The 20461-nt window shown below is 41.5% G+C and overlaps 2 protein-coding genes across 3 annotated transcripts in view; one reads left to right on the top strand and one right to left on the bottom strand.

Annotated features, from left to right (window-relative positions):
* The window catches only part of SGTB (small glutamine rich tetratricopeptide repeat co-chaperone beta), a 464910-nt gene that overhangs the window by 186301 nt on the left and 258148 nt on the right, over positions 1-20461 (bottom strand). The gene's annotated exons all lie outside the window — the stretch shown is intronic.
* NLN (neurolysin) overlaps positions 1-20461 on the top strand; it is a 144907-nt gene that overhangs the window by 50628 nt on the left and 73818 nt on the right. The window contains exons 5-9 of the mRNA XM_073623513.1: positions 126-228; positions 2352-2512; positions 3985-4120; positions 8190-8556; positions 16649-16850. Coding sequence (XP_073479614.1) covers positions 126-228; positions 2352-2512; positions 3985-4120; positions 8190-8556; positions 16649-16850 — 969 coding nt within the window. The remainder of the gene's footprint in view (positions 1-125; positions 229-2351; positions 2513-3984; positions 4121-8189; positions 8557-16648; positions 16851-20461) is intronic.

The raw sequence follows: 20461 nt of genomic DNA, 5'->3' as shown, positions 1-20461 counted from the left end.
AATGCACGTTTTTGAAATTCCATGACATTAAGGTTATGTTTGACCCAATACATAATTTTTTTGTCATTTGTCTAACGTTTCATTGCTTAAATGTTTTAATATCATGTTTCCTGTTCTCCATTCAGGAAATAAAGAGCATGAAAAAAATGATCAGTCAGCTAAGCATTGATTTCAATAAAAATCTCAATGAAGACAACACATTTCTAGTCTTTACCAAAGAGGAACTGGGTAAGAGCTTTCCCTGCACTAACATCTGTAATCCTGATCACTAGGAACAGGCTGATCTCTCTCCCTCTTTCTCTTCTTATATTGTGTGCACATAAAAATCTTTGACGAATGTGAGTAAACACATTTCTAGACCAATATGTTCAGGTAGTGGATATAAATGTCGCTAAATTGAAAGCAGAAGCATGTAGGTATTGGAACATTTCAGGCGCTAATTTGATAGATTGCACAGAAATGTAAATAACAGTTTCTTTTTTAAATTTTGGAGCTTATCTATATAGTCAACGATTAACTTATTTAGCAACAGCTTTCATTTTTCTGGTACCCTGATTCTTAAGGATGTGTATGTCTTAAGTCAGTAGTCTCCCAACTGTGGCCCGGGGGCTGGATGTGGCTCTTTGCTTATTTTGATCCGGCCCTTGGGACACTATTCTTCCATCTAATACAAGGCGCTATTCCCCCCACTGACATCAACAATGGGGCATTATTCCTCCCACTGACCCCAGTAATGGGACACTATTCCCCCCACTGACACGGGTAATGGGAAATCAGGGTTCGATTCCAGAAAGGAAGCCTTGGGGCACTATTCCTCTCCCTAATACCAAAGATGAGGCCTTGTTTACTCTTACTGATGGCAAGACATTTTCTTTTCCCACTGGCTAGAGTCCAACCCCTCTAAAGTCCGAAGGACAGTAAACCGGCCCTTTGCTTAGAAAGTTTGGAGACCCCTGTCTTAGGCCCCTTTCACACTGTCGGACCGGTCAGGTCCACCTGTCAGTTTTGACGGCGGACCTGAATGGGCGCTCCATGTTAGCCTATGGAGCAATGGATGTCAGCGGAGACATGTCCGCTGACATCCGACCCGGTCCGATCCACTAAAAGCAGACGGATGGCCCTACGTCCAGGTCCGTCGCTGGCGGATTGGATCAGGTGAGATCTGATGAAAACGGACATGCTGTCCATTTTCATCCGATCCCCCCCATAGGCGGCAGCGGCGCCTGACAAGCCCCTCCCCGCTCAGGGAGCAGAGAGGGACCTGTCATCCGCCAGCTCAGCGGAGATCAACGGAGAGATCTCCCACTGAGGCAGCGGACCGAGGTGGCCTCGTGTGAAAGGGGCCTAAAGGTATGTTATCCATACATGTGGTGGCATAGTTTAAGCTTCCAAATGGGGAAATCCTAAGTCCAAAAAGCATTTTGGGGTAAGTTCTCTTGAAATAGCAAGTTGGTTATGTTGGCAAATAGTCAGGATTCCCCAGCAGCTTCCAGAACAGGCATTTCCACCGCAAGCTTGACTTGAACCTTCGTGTTACATATGAAAACTAAGTGTGTATGTGTATATGTATGTGTATATGTATGTGTGTATATATATATATATATATATATATATATATATATATATATATATATATATATATATATATATATATATTATGATCCAGTTAATCCCACTAGCTGAATTGGAAAATGGCTTTTGAAAGGATGCATAAGTGAACTGAAGTTCTTTGTTTTGATATTTGCCTGGAAAACATTCAGTGGCAATAAAGATTTCAAGCCAAACTCCAATCGACAACCTCAAATAATGGTTACTATAAAAAGCCTCTTTCCAGAGACACTCCCCACAGCAGTGATCTTCAGGTGCTGCGAGGGTTAAGAGCAGCAGCTGTGACTTTGAAGGACTCACACTGTTTTCCCTCCCCTTCCTGTCCCCTTGTACATTCACAAAACTTTTATTATTCTATTCCCAGAATGCAAGGCATTTTGTGAATGGAGAGGGGAGATTGTCACTCATCCACCCCTCCTCCTCTCACAGAATACCAAGATTTTTGTAAATGGATGAGGGGACAGGAAGGGTAGGGTAAACAGCACAAGTCTTTTACAGTCAGAGCCTCTTCTCCTAACCCTGACGCACCAGAAGGTCACCACAGTGGGCAGTATCTGGTCTCACTGGAGAAGGGTTTTTACAGTAACCAGAAGCCAGCAGAACATGAGCTATGCTTTTTTTAGCGGTAACTTATGTGACCGGTGCTGTGTGCTCAAAAACAGTTTTCCTGGAGTTCAGCTTTAAAATGGTTTGCTTTGTATTGAATTTCAGTAATGGGTTTCTGCTAATTTTGTATTTTACAGAGGGTCTTCCTGATGACTTCATTGATAGTTTAGAAAAGACCGAAAGCCACAGCTATAAAGTAACTCTCCAATATCCTCACTATTTCCCTATCCTTAAAAAGTGTTCTGTGCCTGAAACTCGGAGGAAACTGGAGACTGCCTTCAACAGTAGATGTATGGAGGTATGTACAATTCAGAACTAATATCAAGGTGGACCCTTCAGTGTTACCAAAATAAATGTTCTAAGTGTTTTTTTTAATTTTGTTCTGCTTGCGCACCTGGTTGACAGTTCCACGTTTCCTGCAGTCTATAGAAAGATACCTGTGTGCATACTGTCATATCAGCAACAATATCAAGCTTGTGTGCATTGTAGTGATGATGCTTTAAAGCACAGTCACATATAAGTTCATAAGTTCATGCACTTTATTCATTTTTCTTCCTTTTTTTTTTTTTTTTACATATTTCTTTATGTTCAGGGCTAAATGTTAAACAGTAAAAAATAATTTCTTCTTGGCTAGGCTCAAACATTTGCATCTGTTGTGGGAATATTGATGCATTTTTTGCCATTGAAGTCCAAAAAGGCAATTTGATGCACCAAAAAGGCACCTGTAGTATTTTCCCCATTACATGGCAGCACATCGCACAGGTGTAAATGGGCCTTACAGAAAAGAATAGAAATCCTCTTGTACCTTGTTGTGCGTCAAACAACACACGTTAAATTACATAGACGTGAACGGGGACAAACTTAGATAAACCGTAAATATTGTATATGAATATGTGATATTTATCACATGAAACCAGAAGTTGGTGCTTTAGTGTTTGCAATTCTTTGTTTCTATAAGGTAGACACAGTATGATCCCCTGTTGTGCAAAATACACACAAGTGCAGGGAAGGACATAGTCGCACCCTATCTCTAGAGTTAAAGTATAAGTTCACCTTTTAACAAAAAATAATGCACGTTTTTTTTTTTTTTTTGCAGTTAAAAAATGTGTCCATTCACAGAGGACTAAATGAGTGACCCAAGCGGGCAGAGCCCCGCTTAGCCGCATTTTTTTGAAAGTTGTGACAGCTAGTGGGGGGGGGGGAGTTGGGTGCGGGTGGAAGATCCCCGCTGGCTGTTAGAGCTGGCGATAAGTGGGGAACGGGGGCCGGTCAGTTCATTACATGTTACACCCTGAATATGGTTGTAACATATAACCTGTTCTAAAAGGTGGACTTATCAGTAGGATCTGTATGGAGTGTCATTTAGAGATAGTCAGCACAAATCAGTAGCTACTGCTGGACTGTCTTATTTGAAGGCCAAGAGTGCTCTGAGACCCCAGAGCCATTGAAGGACTTTGTATTAAGGGTTTATCTTGAAAATGAAATATTTTGTGCAAGTGATGAAAAAAAATAATACACAGTTTATAAAAGATAGACCTTCAAAATTTTGAATTTTAATGCAAAAAAGGAACATTTAAAAAAGCCTGTATAGACCTTGTGTTCCGTGCTTTGTCCGTATGGTGAAGCTATTAGTGTGATAATGGCATTAACCAATACATCTATCCAAATGAATAAACAGGGATTGCCTACCTCTGAACAGGAGAATTCTCCAGCATTTGGCATTCACTTTCCTGTGTCATTAATGCCTTTTTATGTTTCTGTTTCTTTCAGGAGAATACTAAAATTTTAGAGAAGCTAATTACCCTGCGGGCTAGACTGGCAGAGCTGCTGGGATACCAAACACATGCTGACTTTGTCCTTGAACTAAACACAGCTAAGAACACAAGGAAAGTGTCTGCTTTTCTAGGTTAGCTGTATTTTTATTACTCATTAGACCATTAAAAATAACCTAAACAGAGTAAAGTGTTCTAAAAGGTCACAAAGAAATACAAAATAGTGAGATTATTGAAAGAGGAATCCATACAAAACACTATATGAAATTGCTATAAAAACCTGTCTACTTTTCGCTTTCCTTGTTTTTGAAAAATGTCATTATAATTAATGTTTTTTTAGTTGGTGAAACCATTGTCCATTTAGTAGTACATATGTGGTTAGCACTCTGACCTTGCAGTAATGAGGATGCTACCTGGAGTTTGTAGATCTTGTATTTGCATTAGGTCCTTCCCTCGTGTTCTGATTACCTCCCAAAATCCCCCCCAAAAATGTACTGATAGGGGAATAGACTACCACACAGACTGGCTAACGTACAGTACGTATCTGTGTTTGTCTGCATGGGTATGTGGTAAACAATTGTACTGTACGGTATTATGGGAGAGAGGACTGCTGCAATGGGTTTATTGCACTCTGTAAAGCACCTGGGAATATGTATGAACTATATTAATGAGTAAAATAATTATATTACTTATCTTGGTAAATAGGAGAGGATGTATTAGTGATGTGGATAACTGGCTGCTGTTTATTCACCTGTGTAGTATCTGCTTTGTTTCTTATTTAGAGATGTGCTATTATCTTATAACAAGGTTTAGCTACTAAAGTAATGCATATATTTGGGTTTATGTCTGCTAGGTCCAGGTAGGGCTTCTGCTTCTTAAAGCTTGCTATTTCTTTGCCGTGCTTGGTTCAAACATGAGTGTTCTCTGCCAACTGTGTCAAGCCGGCCATACTTGATTAGAAATTCAGCCAGTTAAGCAGGGACCAGTTGAATTTCGATCCATTTATGGGCACCCTGGTTGTACACAAGTTGATCCACCTATCGATTTGTGTTCACCCAGCCAGTCGGGTTTTTTCTGAACAATTAGTGCCACCAGCTGTAGCCGGTTACACTAATCGTGTTCTGCTGCCAGGGTTACACTAATCGTGTTCTGCCGCCAGGGAAGACTCCCCGCCGACAGAACACAATAGCACTGCAGGAGGGATTCCCCTATCAGCACTGACTGTTGATGGTGGAATTGAACTGTTTTCTTTCCTTCCACCAGAAAATTTCATGATTTACGGCCTGCCTAAGTCTGTTATCTTGCTGTACCTTTAGGAAGGACACAGAAACCTCTAGGTATGCTGGCTAATCAGTGAGTACATTTAGATATGCAGGCTAACCTCTAGGTATGCTCTCTAATTCAGGGTTTTTCAACTCTGGGTGCCATGGCAAGATGCCACAAAGCCCTGTACAGTCCAACCTTGAAAGGGTTACTGTGTTAAGTTCTGTCTACAGAGAGGAGGGAGAGCACATCCCATTTCTCCTCAGGACTCTCTCCTCCTGTATGGTTTTATCTATACTTTTACCGGAAAAAGTGAAAGCTTTCTAAGCCGCCCGCGTCCTACCAACCGATGACATCATCGGTTGCTAAGGGAAGGTCAAGCGCAGCTTTCAGTTTTGCAAAGAGGGGGGATTTAGGAAGTGGGATTTGTGGCTAGAAGGGGGAATATGTGCTAGATGAGGATTTGTTTGTGGGGGATGGCGTCTGCCTGGGATTTACCTACAGACCACTTAAAGCAGTTGTTTTGCCCGCTTGGTGATTTTTACCTACAGGTAAACCTATAATAAGGCCTACCTGTAGGTGAAATGAATATCTCCTAAACCTGCACGTTTTAGGAGATATTCCGCTGATGCGCTCTGAAGGTCTGGCGTATTGTGCCGGAATTTCAGAGCTCCTTGCCAGAACGGAGGGTGCTTGTGTGGCAGTGACGTCATCACGGCTTCCGGCCACTCACAGCGCCAGAGCCCGCAAACCTGGAAGAAATGCAGAGAGAACATGTCAGCTCCCTCAGCGGTGACGGGTGCTGCAGCGGGGGCTTCATTCTAAGTTATTTCATAATTTGCTAGTATGCGAGGCATACTAGCACATTATTCTGTTGTCTTGCAGGTTTTTTTTTTTTTTTTCTCAGCGGTTTACTACCGCTACTACTCTGCCTTAGAAACTACATTTAATGGCACCCTCACGCATCCACCAATTGCATGTTTGCTTACACCCACTTAAACGCATAGTAACGCAGTACCATGTATTTTGTTAGGGCTAATTTTTCAAATAATGCCAGCATCCTTTTTGCATGTTTCATGAGCATAGAAGCAGCTTAATAAAAAAAAAATAGAACACGTAAAAAAGCGATCGGGCCTGGACGCACCTCCAAGTGTGAAAGAGGCCTAAGGCTTGTGTCCCGAGATTGTGCGCAATTTTTAAGGGTGCCTTGACTACAAAAAGGTTGAAAAACACTGCTCTAATCAATGAGAGTACCAACCATGGAACATATGTCCCAGTGTTGGTAATCTCATTGATTAGATAAAAAAAATATTCCTGAGGGGCCACTTGCAAGTGTTCCTTCTCCATGTTAACAAACATGTTACTGAGACCTGTGTTTTTATGACAGATTAGAACAGAATCCCAGGCGCCAGGTCGCCATGGTGACTGGAAATTGCATCTTGGCACCTGGGCTACACTGCCCCCCCCATGCAGGTGTATGGACTAAGACAGTGATGGCGAACCTTGGCACTCCAGATGTTTTGAAACGACATTTCCCATGATGCTCCACTACACTGCAGAGTGCAAGAGCATCATGGGAAATGTAGTTCCAAAACATCTGGGGTGCCAAGGTTCACCATCACTGGACTAAGATCAGGCTTGGCGGTAATTGAGGCTGTAGCTTTGCGGCCTGCTGGAGCGGGATACAGCGCTCGTTTGTGGGAACCGGCGTCCTCCTCTAGTGGACAGGGCTGTGATGAGCCGGTCAGGCTGCCACTCTGGCTGAGGGTTTTCCTTGTTTGCACTCACTGCCCGCCCACCTCCAACATCTCCTTCCCAGTTTGACAGCTGGGTGCTGAGGTTGCGGGCTTGGTCTGGCACCCCTTTCTTACCGCAGGTGAGTGGAGGGGGAATGTGGGGCAGCTGGCTTTGGCTTCAGTTCCTTTTACCCACCCTCTCTCCCACAAAGGGAAACAGAGGTTTGAGTTAGGTAACAGAACAGATCCAACTTGGACATCAAGGGAATGACCACATATTTCACCAATCACAAAGTGGCTGGGTTCATAGATGACCCGCTCCTCTATTACGCACCCTGAGACTTCACTACTGAAGTTGATGAGAGCCCTAGATGATTTTAGTACCAAATATTTTAAAATAAATCTCTCAAAGTCAGTCTTGCCTGTTATCAGCAGTACTCGTGAGGAGAGACGGTAACCGGCAAGCATACATGTACATAGATAATCGGGGCACTGATCATCAGCGCATGTCGGTGAAGGAGAAACTATTACTTATTTGCTAAATTTTATAACACAAACTAAAAAAAAAAAGCTTGTTTTTTTGTTTAATATTGGGCTTTTGTTATTTGGCACCAGGTGTGAGCAATTCCTATTGGCCGACACCCCAGACATGCAGTTCCGGGTGCTGGGCAGATGATTTAAAAAAAAAATTGTCAAGCCCTGGGTTACAGTTACTTTTTATTTTGGTCACTTATAGGCCTTTAGGACTGGATAGTAGCTGGAGAGATTGTTTTTAATGTCTAGAACAATTTTTTTCCAAATAGAACTGCAATGTGAAATTATAATGAGTGTGGGTTTTTATTGCTGTCTGTGCCCCCATAAGGCACAGTGACCAGTGATAGAAAATCTCTGCAGTGGTGGTTTATTCTCTTCCCCATTTACCAAAAAAAAATGTTTTGCATCACATTCTTCCCATTTGAGGGAACAATCTCTTGGCTGAACCATTCACCAGGACAGAAAGTGAAGGGTAATCGCCTCAGCTTGGACACATACAACAATAAATTCTGACAGAGGTTCTAACCCTTCCCAACTATATTGCAAACTAGTAAAACCCCCCTGCTAGCGGCCGAATACTGCTGCTAAAATGGAGCTAAAAATATCGCAGTTTTACTGCCGACGCCGTCCCAGTGTGAAAGGGGCCTTAGTAACCTTGTGTATCTTACAGATGATCTGAAGACAAAGGTGAAGCCTTTGGGGGAGGAAGAGAAGCAGCTGATTCTGCAGATGAAACATGATGAGTGTGCAAACAGAGGCTTGGAGTTTGATGGTAGAATCAATGCCTGGGACCTGAGCTACTACCTCACACGTGTGGTGGAGACAAAGTACTCTGTGGATCAGGACAAACTACGGGAATATTTCCCTATGGAGACAGTTACAGAGAGCCTTTTACAGATTTACCAGGAGCTTCTTGGGCTCCGATTTGAATGTGTGGAAAATGCGCACGTGTGGCATGAGAGTGTGACGCTCTACTCAGTTTATGATGGAGCAACAGGTGATCTTCTTGGACAGTTTTACTTGGACCTTTATCCTAGGTAAAGAGCCTCATATTACATTGGTATTATAGAGTAAATTTCACTGCTGTAAATGGATAAACCTAACTACCTTTTGGCTGTAGTAATAGTATTGTGCCCTATAATGTAAAAAAAAAAAAAATTAGTTTGGAGAGGAACTCTGTAAATCTGGTTAATCCAATGTAAACCGAGCCACAGCTTCAATAGAAAACAAAATCTTGGGACAAGCAAGTTTTTTATTTTTATACTTTTAGATTCATATTTTTGTACCTGTGTATACTACTTGTAATCCCACATCTAAAATATGGAGTCCAGTTTTGGGCAATGCATTGTAAACAAGACCTAAGAGTCTTGTAGAAGGTTCAGAAGCAGACCACTAAATTCATGAAAACAGATGGAAATCTCCCATTTTTGAACAAATTGGGGAATACTAAAAACCTCTTTCAGTGTTTTTTTTTTCTGTGTGTGTCAATTTGTGAAGAATTTATATTATCTCCTGTCCCTATAGCTATGTACACATGGGCCAAATATCGGATGGCATCGGCCAGTTCAAAAGAAATCGGCCAACATTTGGCCCGTGTGTACGGCAGCCGGTCCGACAGAAGCCACCCGAATGTCCGGCTTCTGTTGAAGGGGCATGACCAAAAAAGATCTGCTGATCGGCATCCGATCAGGGCTTTCAGTCAATGGCTGCAAGCGCTGAACGGTGTTTTCTGGCGGGGGGGGGGGGGCTGTCCCCTTGTCAGAACACATTAGCTCAGTGGAGGAGACTGCTGTACTAACATCAGATAATTAGTACAGCAGCTCCTACCGAGCTCTTGCTTTTTTTTTTTTTTTTTTTTTTTTTTTTTTATTCGGTCAGCCTGCTGGGTTGAACTAAAAAGAAAAATGCTATACCAGGCTTTAGACATAGTGGGGAAGTGAGATGAACTATCTCTAAAGTGACAGAGCAGGTGCCCCTATTGGAAGCTTTCTCCTTTATTCTTGTTCAAGTGACATCTATAGCATGGGCGACGACTGACCGAAACAAAGGTGAATCTCCCCAGCAGGGACATAAAGACAGCAGTAAACACCTAACAGAGGTGATGTTCCTTCCCCACTGTATTAAAAAAAAAAAAAAAAAGCTAGAGATAAACCTTTAAGAAGAATTCCAGTAAAAAGCCCACATGTGACCATTTAGCAATTTTCCTTCTTTTTTAGGGCTTCTGTCGAAAGGCTTTTGTTTGGGTCACAACTGTTTTTTTTCTACTATATACAAGTATTTGGGGATCCAAAAGAAACTTAAACCAGGTCAAATGCACCTGCAGTGAGTTCTGCATCTTACAAGCATCTCAAACTGGTGTCAAAAAGAAGCATTTGCCCATTGACACGGGCCTTTAAAGTGTCAAATGTCTATTTAAAGTTTAGAAGAAGTCAAGTGTATTTTCCATGTGGCTAGTCTACCTACATAGCAATTTATTGCAATATAAAAAAAATCCTGCCCATTAGAAATAGAAGCTGTTGTAAAAGATGATTTATTACAGGTACTTGTAAAGCGCCATCAGTTCACGCAGCACTTTACACATTTATAGATTCACTCCTTCAGTCTCTGTCCTCAAGGAGTTTACAATCTAAGGTCCCTAACCCACATTTATACACACAAGGGCCAATTTAGCATGTCTTTGGAGCATGAGAGGAAATTTAAGTACAGGGAGGAAACCCACGCAGGCAGCGGGAGAACATGCAAACTCCATGCAGATAGCGCTGTGGTTGGGATTCAAACCGATGACCCTAGTGCTGCTAGGTGGAAGTGCTGACCACTTAGCTGCTGTGCTGCCCCACATGATGTAACCGAATTCCCTGCTTTCGGTTGTGTCCTGTGACTGCCTCACCTTGAACTGTCTGTAGCTGACCTACTGTATATGTGTTTCAAATCGCACACCTAGCATATCACAGATCTTGTAGCCTAGAGGAACTTACTGACACTCAAGACAACTGTATATCAGAAAACTTGCCCTCCATAACCTGCTCATTTTATTCATCATGGGGTAGGAGAAAAACAAAAATAAAGGCAAGAAAATGTTTATTACTTTCTGTGGGCTGTTGATAATGCATTTTTATATATTTTTTTTTTTTATGTATTGTATGCTAGAGGTTTTCGAATTTGATAAAAAATGAATCACAGTGCAATACAGTTTTATTATCAAAGACCCCAATGGGTACTTGCATGTAAAAAACAAAAACAAAAAAAAAGCAAAAAAAAAAATAACTACAGTATATATTGGCTAAATGCTGTCTGCCAGCAAGCTTGATGGTGTTAGCCACTCAGACTCCCTCTGTAGAGCGTCTGACACCATCACTCTTGCTAGCAGTCAGCGTTTGGCTGATACCTGCTGTATTTCGTTTATTTTCTCGTGTGAGTATCCATTGGTGCCTTTTTATAATAAAATCTTTGTAATTCTGGGACGTTATTTTATTTGAATGCATTTTATTCAACTGATTTGTTTACCATTCTAAACTTATTAAGACATATTATGTATTTTGATTATCAAATACACTTTTGTTGGTTAATGGTTTATGTGTATACACATAAAGTTCTGCTTCTGTGTAATTTTGTCAGGTTTTATTTTGGTTATCATAACCTAGTGTGGATTTATTTTGTTTATCTATACGCATTGATAAGCTACATGATATACAGTATCTCACAAAAGTGAGTACACCCCTCACATTTTTGTAAATATTTTATTATATCTTTTCATGTGACAACACTGAAGAAATGACACTTTGCTACAATGTAAAGTAGTGAGTGTACAGCTTGTATAACAGTGTAAATTTGCTGTCCCCTCAAAATAACTGAACACACAGCCATTAATGTCTAAACCGCTGGCAACAAAAGTGAGTACACCCCCTAAGTGAAAATGTCCAAATTGGGCCGAATTAGCCATTTTTCCTCCCCGGTGTCATGTGACTTGTTAGTGTTACAGGGTCCTCGGTGTGAATGGGGAGCAGTAAATACTTTATACAGCCCACTTCCTGTTTCTTGTCTGCTAATAAGCCTAGGCTTATGAAATCATGCACAGCTCTCTCTCTCACTCTTGTGAGAGTTTGCCAGGAAGGGAGGGGGGGGGGGATGAGTCACAAGAGGGCCAATCAGAGCTGCTGAGCTGAAGGTGTGCCTCTGTGTAAATCCAGGAAGTGAACAGGCAGCAGCTTCAGATGCCCACAGTTAAAATGGATGCAGCCAGGCTCAAGGGAGGGAGATTTCTGCAGCATATTTGGCAAGTACAGAATCACAGTATATATAAATAATATGCAAAGTGGTTGGAGGGAAGCTTCAGAATGGCAAAGATGTTTTTATTACAAATTATGTGAGCAGACTGCAGTTCCTCTTTAATATACAAAATCTGTCCCCCGGCCGGTGTCTCTTAATAATCCCTCTGCACATATAGGCAAAGATAGGACCGCCCATATGGGCACAGATGAGCCCACACTTAAGGGCTCTGATGAGACTGCACTGATATTGAGGTTTGAGATTTCCATACTTTAGAGGGTTCCACCATTATTGTGTTATTGATTAGTAAGTTAGTGCTGCACTTTTTTTTTTCTCATGCCGGCATTTTCTTGTGCCACATGCTGATGTAAAGCCTCGTGGCTCGGCTCTCTCTGTGGTGCGGATAGGGATGTTCTCATATACACCATACCAGCAATGATTGCTGTTAGAAAGATCTCAAAGCTGCAGCAGGAGGAGGAATATTTCTAATACTGAATTACAGCAGAGTACAGTGTATATAATATATCATTATCGGATGTGTCTACAGTTCAGTAATGATTACTAAGGATGAGCTGAACATCCCCCAGTTTGGTTCGCACCAGAACATCCGAACAGGCCAAAAAATTTGGCAATAACACACACACTGTTAAATTCGTGAATAATCTTAAAGGCTTATATGCAAGTTATTGTCATAAAAAGTGTTTGGGGACCCGGGTCCAGGGGACATGGATCAATGCAAAAAAAAGTTTTGAAAACTGCGTTTTTTTTTTTTTTTGTTTTTTTTTTTTTTAATGCTTAAAGGGAAACAATAAAAATGAAATATTCCTTTAAATATCGTGCCTGAGGGTGTCCTTAGTATGCCTGTAAAGTGGCGCAGTTTTCTCGTGTTTAGAACAGTACCGCAGCAAAATGACATTTCTAAAGGAAAAAAGTCATTTAAAACTGACTGCGGCTGTAATGAATTGTCGGTCTCTGCAATATAGATAAAACTCATTTAAAAAAAAGCATGTGGCCCCCCCCCCCCCAGTCCATTACCAGGCCCTTCAGGTCTGGTATGGATTTTAAAGGGAACCCTGTGCCAAAATTTAAAAAAAAATGGTGTAGGGGTTCTCCCCAAAATCCATACCAGATCCTTAGCCGAGCACGTAGCCTGGCAGGCCGCAGGAAAAGAGGGGGGACGAGAGAGTGCCCCTCCTGAACCGTACCAGGCCACATGCCCTCAACATGGGGAGGGTGCTTTGGGGTCTGACCCATGTTTGATGGGGACAAGGGCCTTATCCCCACAACCCTTGCCCTTGGTTGTGGGGGTATGTGGGCGGGGCTTATCGGAATCTGGAAGCCCCCTTTAACATGGGGACCCCCAGATCTCCCCCATGTGAATTGGTAATGGTTTTTTTTTTATTTTTTCGGCTCGTTAACGGCATGATAGAAGATGAATGGACATCACTGGACATTTTTATTTTTTTTTATCTTTTAATAAAGGACTTGTCCCAAGCTGTCTCGTCTTTTTTTACCATCTTTTACACTTTTTTTTTTTTGTGAAATGGCAGGGGTACAATGTACCCCATTACCAATTCACATGGGAGGGGACTGGGATCTGGGGCCCTTGTCCCCATCAACATGGAGTCAGACCCCAAAGCACCCTCTCCATGTTTAGGGCATGTGGCCTGGAACGGTTCAGGGGGGGGGGCACTCTCTTGTCCCCCCCTCTTTTTTTTAATTTGGCGCAGGGTTCCCCTTAATTATTCATACCAGACCTGAAGTTAATTTTCGGTTCGGGGTTCTCAATATTCATACCAGACCCAAAGGGCCTAGTTATGGACTGGGGGGGCCCCATGCTGTTTATTTTTTCAATGTGTTTTAAATATATTGCCTAGCCCCGACAATTCATTACAGCCTCAATCCGTTTTAAATTACGATTTTTCCTTTAGAAATTTCATTTTGCTGTGGTAATGTTCTAAACACGGGAAAAATGTGCCACTTCACAGGCATACTATAGACACCCCCAGGCATGATATTTAACCACTTGACTACTGGGCACTTAAACCCCCTTCCTGACCAGACCAATTTTCAGCTTTCAGTGCTCTCACACTTTGAATTACAATCATTCAATCATGCAACACTGTACCTATATGAAATTTTTGTCCTTTTTTTTTTCACACAAATAGAGCTTTCTTTTGGTGGTATTTCATCACCGCTGTTTTTTCTTTTATAGCGCAAAAAAAAAAAAAAAAAACTGAAAATTCTGTTAAAAAAAAAAAAAAAATGCATTTTCTTTGTTTCTGTTATAAAATTAGCATTTTTCTTCATATATTTTGCCCAAAATTTATGCCGCTACATATCTTTGGTAGAAATAACCCAAACTGGTGTATATTATTTGGTCTGTGTGAAAGTTTTATAGAGTCTACAAGCTATGGTGCCAATCATTGAAAATTGATCACACCTGAAGTACCTAGCTTATTTCTTGAGACCCTAAGCCAGTACAGTACAAATACCCCCTAAATGACCCCTTTTTGGAAAGTAGACATTCAAAGGTATTTAGTAAGAGGCATGGTGAGTTTTTTTTAAGTTGTAATTTTTTCCCACAATTCTTTGCAAAATCAAGATTTTTTCACAAAGTGTCATATTATCAGGTTATTTCTCACACACAGCATATGCATACCACAAATTACACCCCAAAATACTACTACTCCTCCTGAGTATGGCAATACCACATGTGTGAGACTTTTACACATCATGGCCACATACAGAGGCCCAACAAGCAGGGAGCACCATCAGGCGTTCTAGGAGCATAAATTACATATCTTATTTCTTGACTACCTCTTGCACTTTTGAAGGCCCTGGAGCACCAGGACAATAAAAACTCCCAAAAAATGCCCCCATTATGAAAAGAAAAAACCCCAATGTATAATCTATGAGCCGTATCGAGTCTTTGGAACATGTAATTTTTTTCTACAAGTTTTTGGAAAATGTGGAAAGAGAATGAAAAGCCTTTTTTTTTTTTTTTTTTTTTTTTTACACAAAGTTGTCCATTTTTACAATATTTCTAACACACAGCATGTACATGGCAAAAATGGCACCCCAGAATAGATTCTCCTACTCTTGAGTATAACGATACCACATGTGTGAGACTTTTACACAGCCTGGCCACATACAGAGGTCCAACATGCAGGGAGCACCATCAGGTGTTGTAGGGCCATAAATTTGAAATCTAATTTGACTACCTATTACACTTTGAGGCACTGTAGTGGCATGGATGAGCCGTGGTTGGGGATGGCTAAGCATGGTTGAGCCATGAATGTGGATGGCTGAGTGTGGATGGGATAGCTGGGTATGTTTTGGGATGGCTACGTGTGGATGGGATGGCTGAGGATGGATCAGTTTTGCTCAGCATGGATGGATGGATTGATATTGATGGATGGCTGAGGATGGATGGATGAGTATTGCTGAGGATGGATGGATGAGTATTGCTGAGGATGGATGGATGAGTATTGCTGAGGATGGATGGATGAGTATTGCTGGGATGGATGGATGAGTATTGCTGGGATGGATTAGTGCAGGAATGGGCACAGATAAGCGCTGTGGGCATTACACATCCAGCCCGCAGCGCTGCAGCACTTGATCTCTCCCCTCTCTGCTCACACTGTACCGATCAGTACAGAGAGGGGAGAGATGAACTGGACATGGCGCCGGTTTGTTTACAAGTGATCGCTCCATCATTTGACAGAGCGATCACGTGGTAAACGGCCGCTATCAGCGGCCATTTACCGTGATCCATGATACGCCGTGTCCTCTGGATCCGGCGGTCGCGGATATTCCCAAGTGCGCGCCGCAGTGGGGCGCACGGCTTTCCAGAATAAGCTGACCACGCTGCAGCCATCTTTCGGCTATGGCCCGGTCGGCATGTGGTTAAAGGAATATTTAATTTTTATTGTTTCAATTTAAGCATTAAAAAAAAAAAATCACTGCTACCGAAAAAACTGCTGTTTTAAAAAAAAAAAAAAAATTGCATTGATACATGTCCCCTGGGACAGGGCCCCAAACACCTTTTATGTCAATAACCTGCATATAAGCCTTTAAAATTGAGCACTTTTGATTTTTCGTGTTGGTGTCCCATAGACTTTTTTGAATTTTGCCCCGAACACATATTGTTTGGTGTTCGCCCAAACAACCAAAGTTCGACCCGAACTTATGCTCGGGCCGAAACGTTCACCAATCCCTAATGATTACATAAAGCAAGTAAGGGCAATATGTTTATTTCCTGTTGTGGCTGGAGGAGTAGATCACAGACATGCTTTGCATTTATAAGACTGTAACCTATCTATCCTGTGTGTTACTGAGCAGTGGGGCTGGCTGTCTGGCTGCAGAATGAGGGGGTGTGATTTATGTTGAAGTGGTCTTGTTCACATTTAACATGTACAGGCCACATTCACTTCAATCCCAAGGATTCATGGGAAATGTAGTTAGAGAGGTAAGGAATTTCACAAATGTAATAACTGTTTAGTGTTATGTGTAGGGGGTGTACTAAAAGGGGATTTTTTTGCTGATCCCGGAGTTCTGCTTTACACTCACTTCTTCACATTGTAGCAAAGTGTAATTTCTTTAGCGTTGTCACATGAAAAGATATAATAAAATATTTACAAATTTGTGAGGGATGTACTCACTTTTGTGAGATACTATACTTAATACTGATTATCTGATCAGGATGAATAATTACAAAACCGAGAAAACAATGCCCATTATTACTGCTCACGTGTACGTTATAAGCCATCTGTTTGTATAATATTATTACATCTGTTATGTTCAATCCAGCTGTTGATCCATCTTCCTACCATGAGCCTAATAGTACCCATCTTCTCTTAGGGAAGGAAAGTATGGTCATGCTGCATGTTTTACTCTCCAGCCAGGCTGCCTCCTCCCAGATGGAGGTAAGATGATGTCTGCAGCCGCCATGGTGGCAAACTTCACCAAGCCTGCACCCGATCGGCCTTCTCTTTTGCGCCACGATGAGGTTAAGACTTATTTCCATGAGTTTGGACATGTTATGCACCAATTATGTGCTCAGGTCAGTGCCTACTTTCTATAATTTTACCAGTTGTTTTTTTTTTCTTTTACCAGACTCTAGTTGGGCACCACTGCTCTATTGAGCTGCATGATTATTCTTTAAAAAATTCCAGCATTTCCACTATTCATGTGCGGAGCCGTTGTCTACTCACAGCTGTCAAATAAACTTTGCTGGCTACCCCTTTTTTTTTTTTTTTATCACAACATTGCTCAGTGCTGAGAGATACAATGTTTCTTTTTATCATTTGGTTCTTGGATCAAAGGGATGAATTTCGGTCTGCAAATTTTTCTGACGCTTGTTGCTTACAAGTTAACCACTTGCCGACCAGTTTTACTGCGGCAGAATGGCACGGCTGGGCGAAACAACGTTATGTAACATCGCTTCGCCCTGTGGCCACTAGGGGGGTGCGCAGGTGACCCTGGAGCCGATGCGCGTGCCCAGAGGTCTCGATGACCGCCGGGCTCCCGCGATCGCTCATGACACATCGAGAACCGGGATCTGTGTGTGTAAACACACAGATCCTGGTTCTCTGAGGGGTGAAGAGACTGATCGTGTGCTCATACAAAGTATGAACAGCAATCTGTCATCTCCCCTAGACAGTCCCATCCCCCCCTTCAGTTAAAACACAGAGAGGGAACACAGTTAACCCCTTGATCGCCCCCTAGTTTTAACCCCTTCCCTGCCAGTGACATTTTTACAGTAGTCAGTGCATTTTTATAGCACAGATCGCTGTATAAATGCCAATGGTCCCAAAAATGTGTCAAAAGTGTTCACCATAATGTCGCAGTCCCGATAAAAAATCGCAGATAGCCACCATTACTAGTTTAAAAAAATAAATAAATAATAAAAATGCTATAAATCTATCCCCTATTTTGTAGACGCTATAACTTTTGCACGAACCAATCAATATACGCTTATTGCAATTTTTATTACCAAAAATATGTACAAAAATACATATCGGCCTAAACTGAGAAAAAATTAGCTTTTTTTTAAAAAAAAAAAAAAAAAAAAAAAAAAAAAAAAAGGGGATATTTATTATAGCAAAAAGTACAAAATATTGTGTTTTTTACTTTTCAAAATTGTCGCTTTTTTTGTTTGTTTATAGCGCAAAAAAATAAAAACCGCAGAGATGATCAAATACCACCAGAAAAGAAAGCTCTATTTGTGGGGGAAAAAGTACATCAATTTTGTTTGCGTGCAGCGCCGCACGACTGCGCACTTGTCAATTAAAATGACGCAGTGCCGAATCACAAAAAAATGGCCTGGTCGTTCAACCAAATCTTCCAGGGCTGAATCAGTTAAAATCAGTATTTTTTGCTGATTTTAAGTTACTTCAAACCCCCAAACATTATATATAATTTTTTAGCAGAGACCTTAGTGAATAAAATGGAATAAAAAGAATATTTTGTCACGTTGTATTTGCACAGCAGTCTTTCAAAAGCAATTTTTTGGGAAAAACACTTCAATAAATTAAAAAAAGAATAAACTGTAAAGTTAGCCCAATTTTTATTTATAATGTGAAAGATGATGTTACGCCGAGAATCGTGATCTTTATTCTAAGCAAAAAAATCATGATTCTCATTTTATCCAGAATCTTGCAGCTCTACTGCTCTATTACATGCTTGTTACAATGGTGTAGTGGTAGGAAGAATCCCCCTACAGCTGCCCTTATTTTAGTTTGCTGCCTATGTATTGTAACAACATGTATTAATTTAACTGCATATTACAATTGCCTGTTGCTTGCATATTATAACAGTCCTCTGTTGCCCAAGTATTGTATAGGATTTCCTGTTTGTGTTCCATGTATTGTCAGGATTGACATTTATTTCTACATAATGTAAAGTCAGCATCGTCACTGTCATACTTTGCTGCCATGATCTCCATGTTTGGCTGCAGCACACCATGCACCACTAGTATTCCCTTCAATTTTATTGTAATATATACTCTACAACATTCAGATAAAGAACATTTTCACTGACTCCATTTCTTTTGTGCCATTTATTAGTAATTCTTTGATTTTTCATTATAATCAACATTGGCTGCCTGTCTGTACATGCCCCTCCCCCACCCCCCCAATCCATGTGTCTGACCCCTAATCTGCATGAAGGGCACCGGACGCATGGCTTTCAAGGGGTTTTTTTTTTTTTTTTTTGAAGCACAGGATTAGAGCCTGAGGCACACTGCGCCCTGAGCCCCTCCAGTTGTGTGACAATAGCAAATTAAGATTGGCTGTTGTCTAGCTGATTCTCCTCCAGGCCAAATTAGGAAAGTGGGTCTTAAGACCCGATTGGCTGAGTGAAGAAGCGATCGTATTGGCTGCCGAGGAGATGCAGGTGAAGCTGCTGTGAAGCCGCCAAGGAGGAGAGGCTGGAAGGAGCCGAAGCTACCCGCGACCTATATTGGGCTGGTGGGTGGATAACTGATAACTAACTCCACTGATAATCAATAAAAATTACTTTGACATAACCAGGAGGGGGTGATTTAATAAAAAATTGTCTGCCTCCAGTGTCGAATACACTGGGTCTGTATTAACCCTTGCATAGAGACATAAAAAAGGCTGCTGTGCTGTAGGAGCACTCATTCCAAAAAATGCCAGTTGCCTTGGTTGTCTTTATAACCGTCGGACCCAGAGCAGGCATACTACAAGTGAAGTTTAATTCAGAACTTCTGATCTGCATTCTTGTTCTGGATCAGTGGTTTAGGAAATGATGACTCCATTAAATCAGCATGGCAGCCAGCCCTTTCAGAAGGAGAGATCAATAGTTACAGACTCCATGTTTCTCTAGCACAGCTTTCCTATTAGTGTTGATGTTTGTCCATCAGTGTCTTGTCAGTCTGTAGTGTTCGATTTCTGTATATTAGGGTTTTGTCAGTCTGCGCTCATGTGTTCCAGTTATGAGCTTGGATGTGTTTTGGACCCATGTGCACAAGCACGCCAGGAATCGGTTACCTGTACAGGCCAATCGTATGCGGCCGGGGCATTCCTTGGCCCGCAACCACAGGTATACACACCCCTTGTATACATGCGGCTGCGTGGTGAGGAATGTGCTGACCGCAGATAATTGTAAGAGACAGCTTCCTGGTGTACTTGCACCCAAGCTCATCACTAATGGTCACAGAGCATATCTGTACATCCCGATTTTGTTACAAATTGCACCTGAGAGCTAATATTCTGGTATTTGATAGATAAAAGTTCTCCAAGAGGCTACCTCACTACCTCATTCCCACCCAAGACCACAATTACTAGCTTGTAAACTATCAGCCACACAATATTATGGCTCTTCTTGTTTAAAGTGTTTGTGAACCTAAAAAAATAAAAATAATGTTCCTGGTTTTTTAAGGAACGATAAACTGCATCATGGTCCTGTATTATTTAGTTACATAGTAGGTGAGGTTGAAAAAAGACACACGTCCATCAAGTCCAACCTATGTGTGTGATTATGTGTCAGTATTACCTTACATATCCCTGTATGTTGCGGTCATTCAGGTGATTATCTAATAGTTTCTTGAAGCTATCAATGCTCCCCGCTGAGACCACCGCCTGTGGAAGGGAATTCCACATCCTTACCGCTCTTGCAGTAAAGAACCCTCTACGTAGTTTAAGGTTAAAC

Source organism: Aquarana catesbeiana, linkage group LG01, assembly GCF_042186555.1.
Source record: "Aquarana catesbeiana isolate 2022-GZ linkage group LG01, ASM4218655v1, whole genome shotgun sequence".
In the NCBI taxonomy this organism is placed as follows: domain Eukaryota; kingdom Metazoa; phylum Chordata; class Amphibia; order Anura; family Ranidae; genus Aquarana; species Aquarana catesbeiana.
This window is presented reverse-complemented; position numbering and strand designations above follow the sequence as displayed.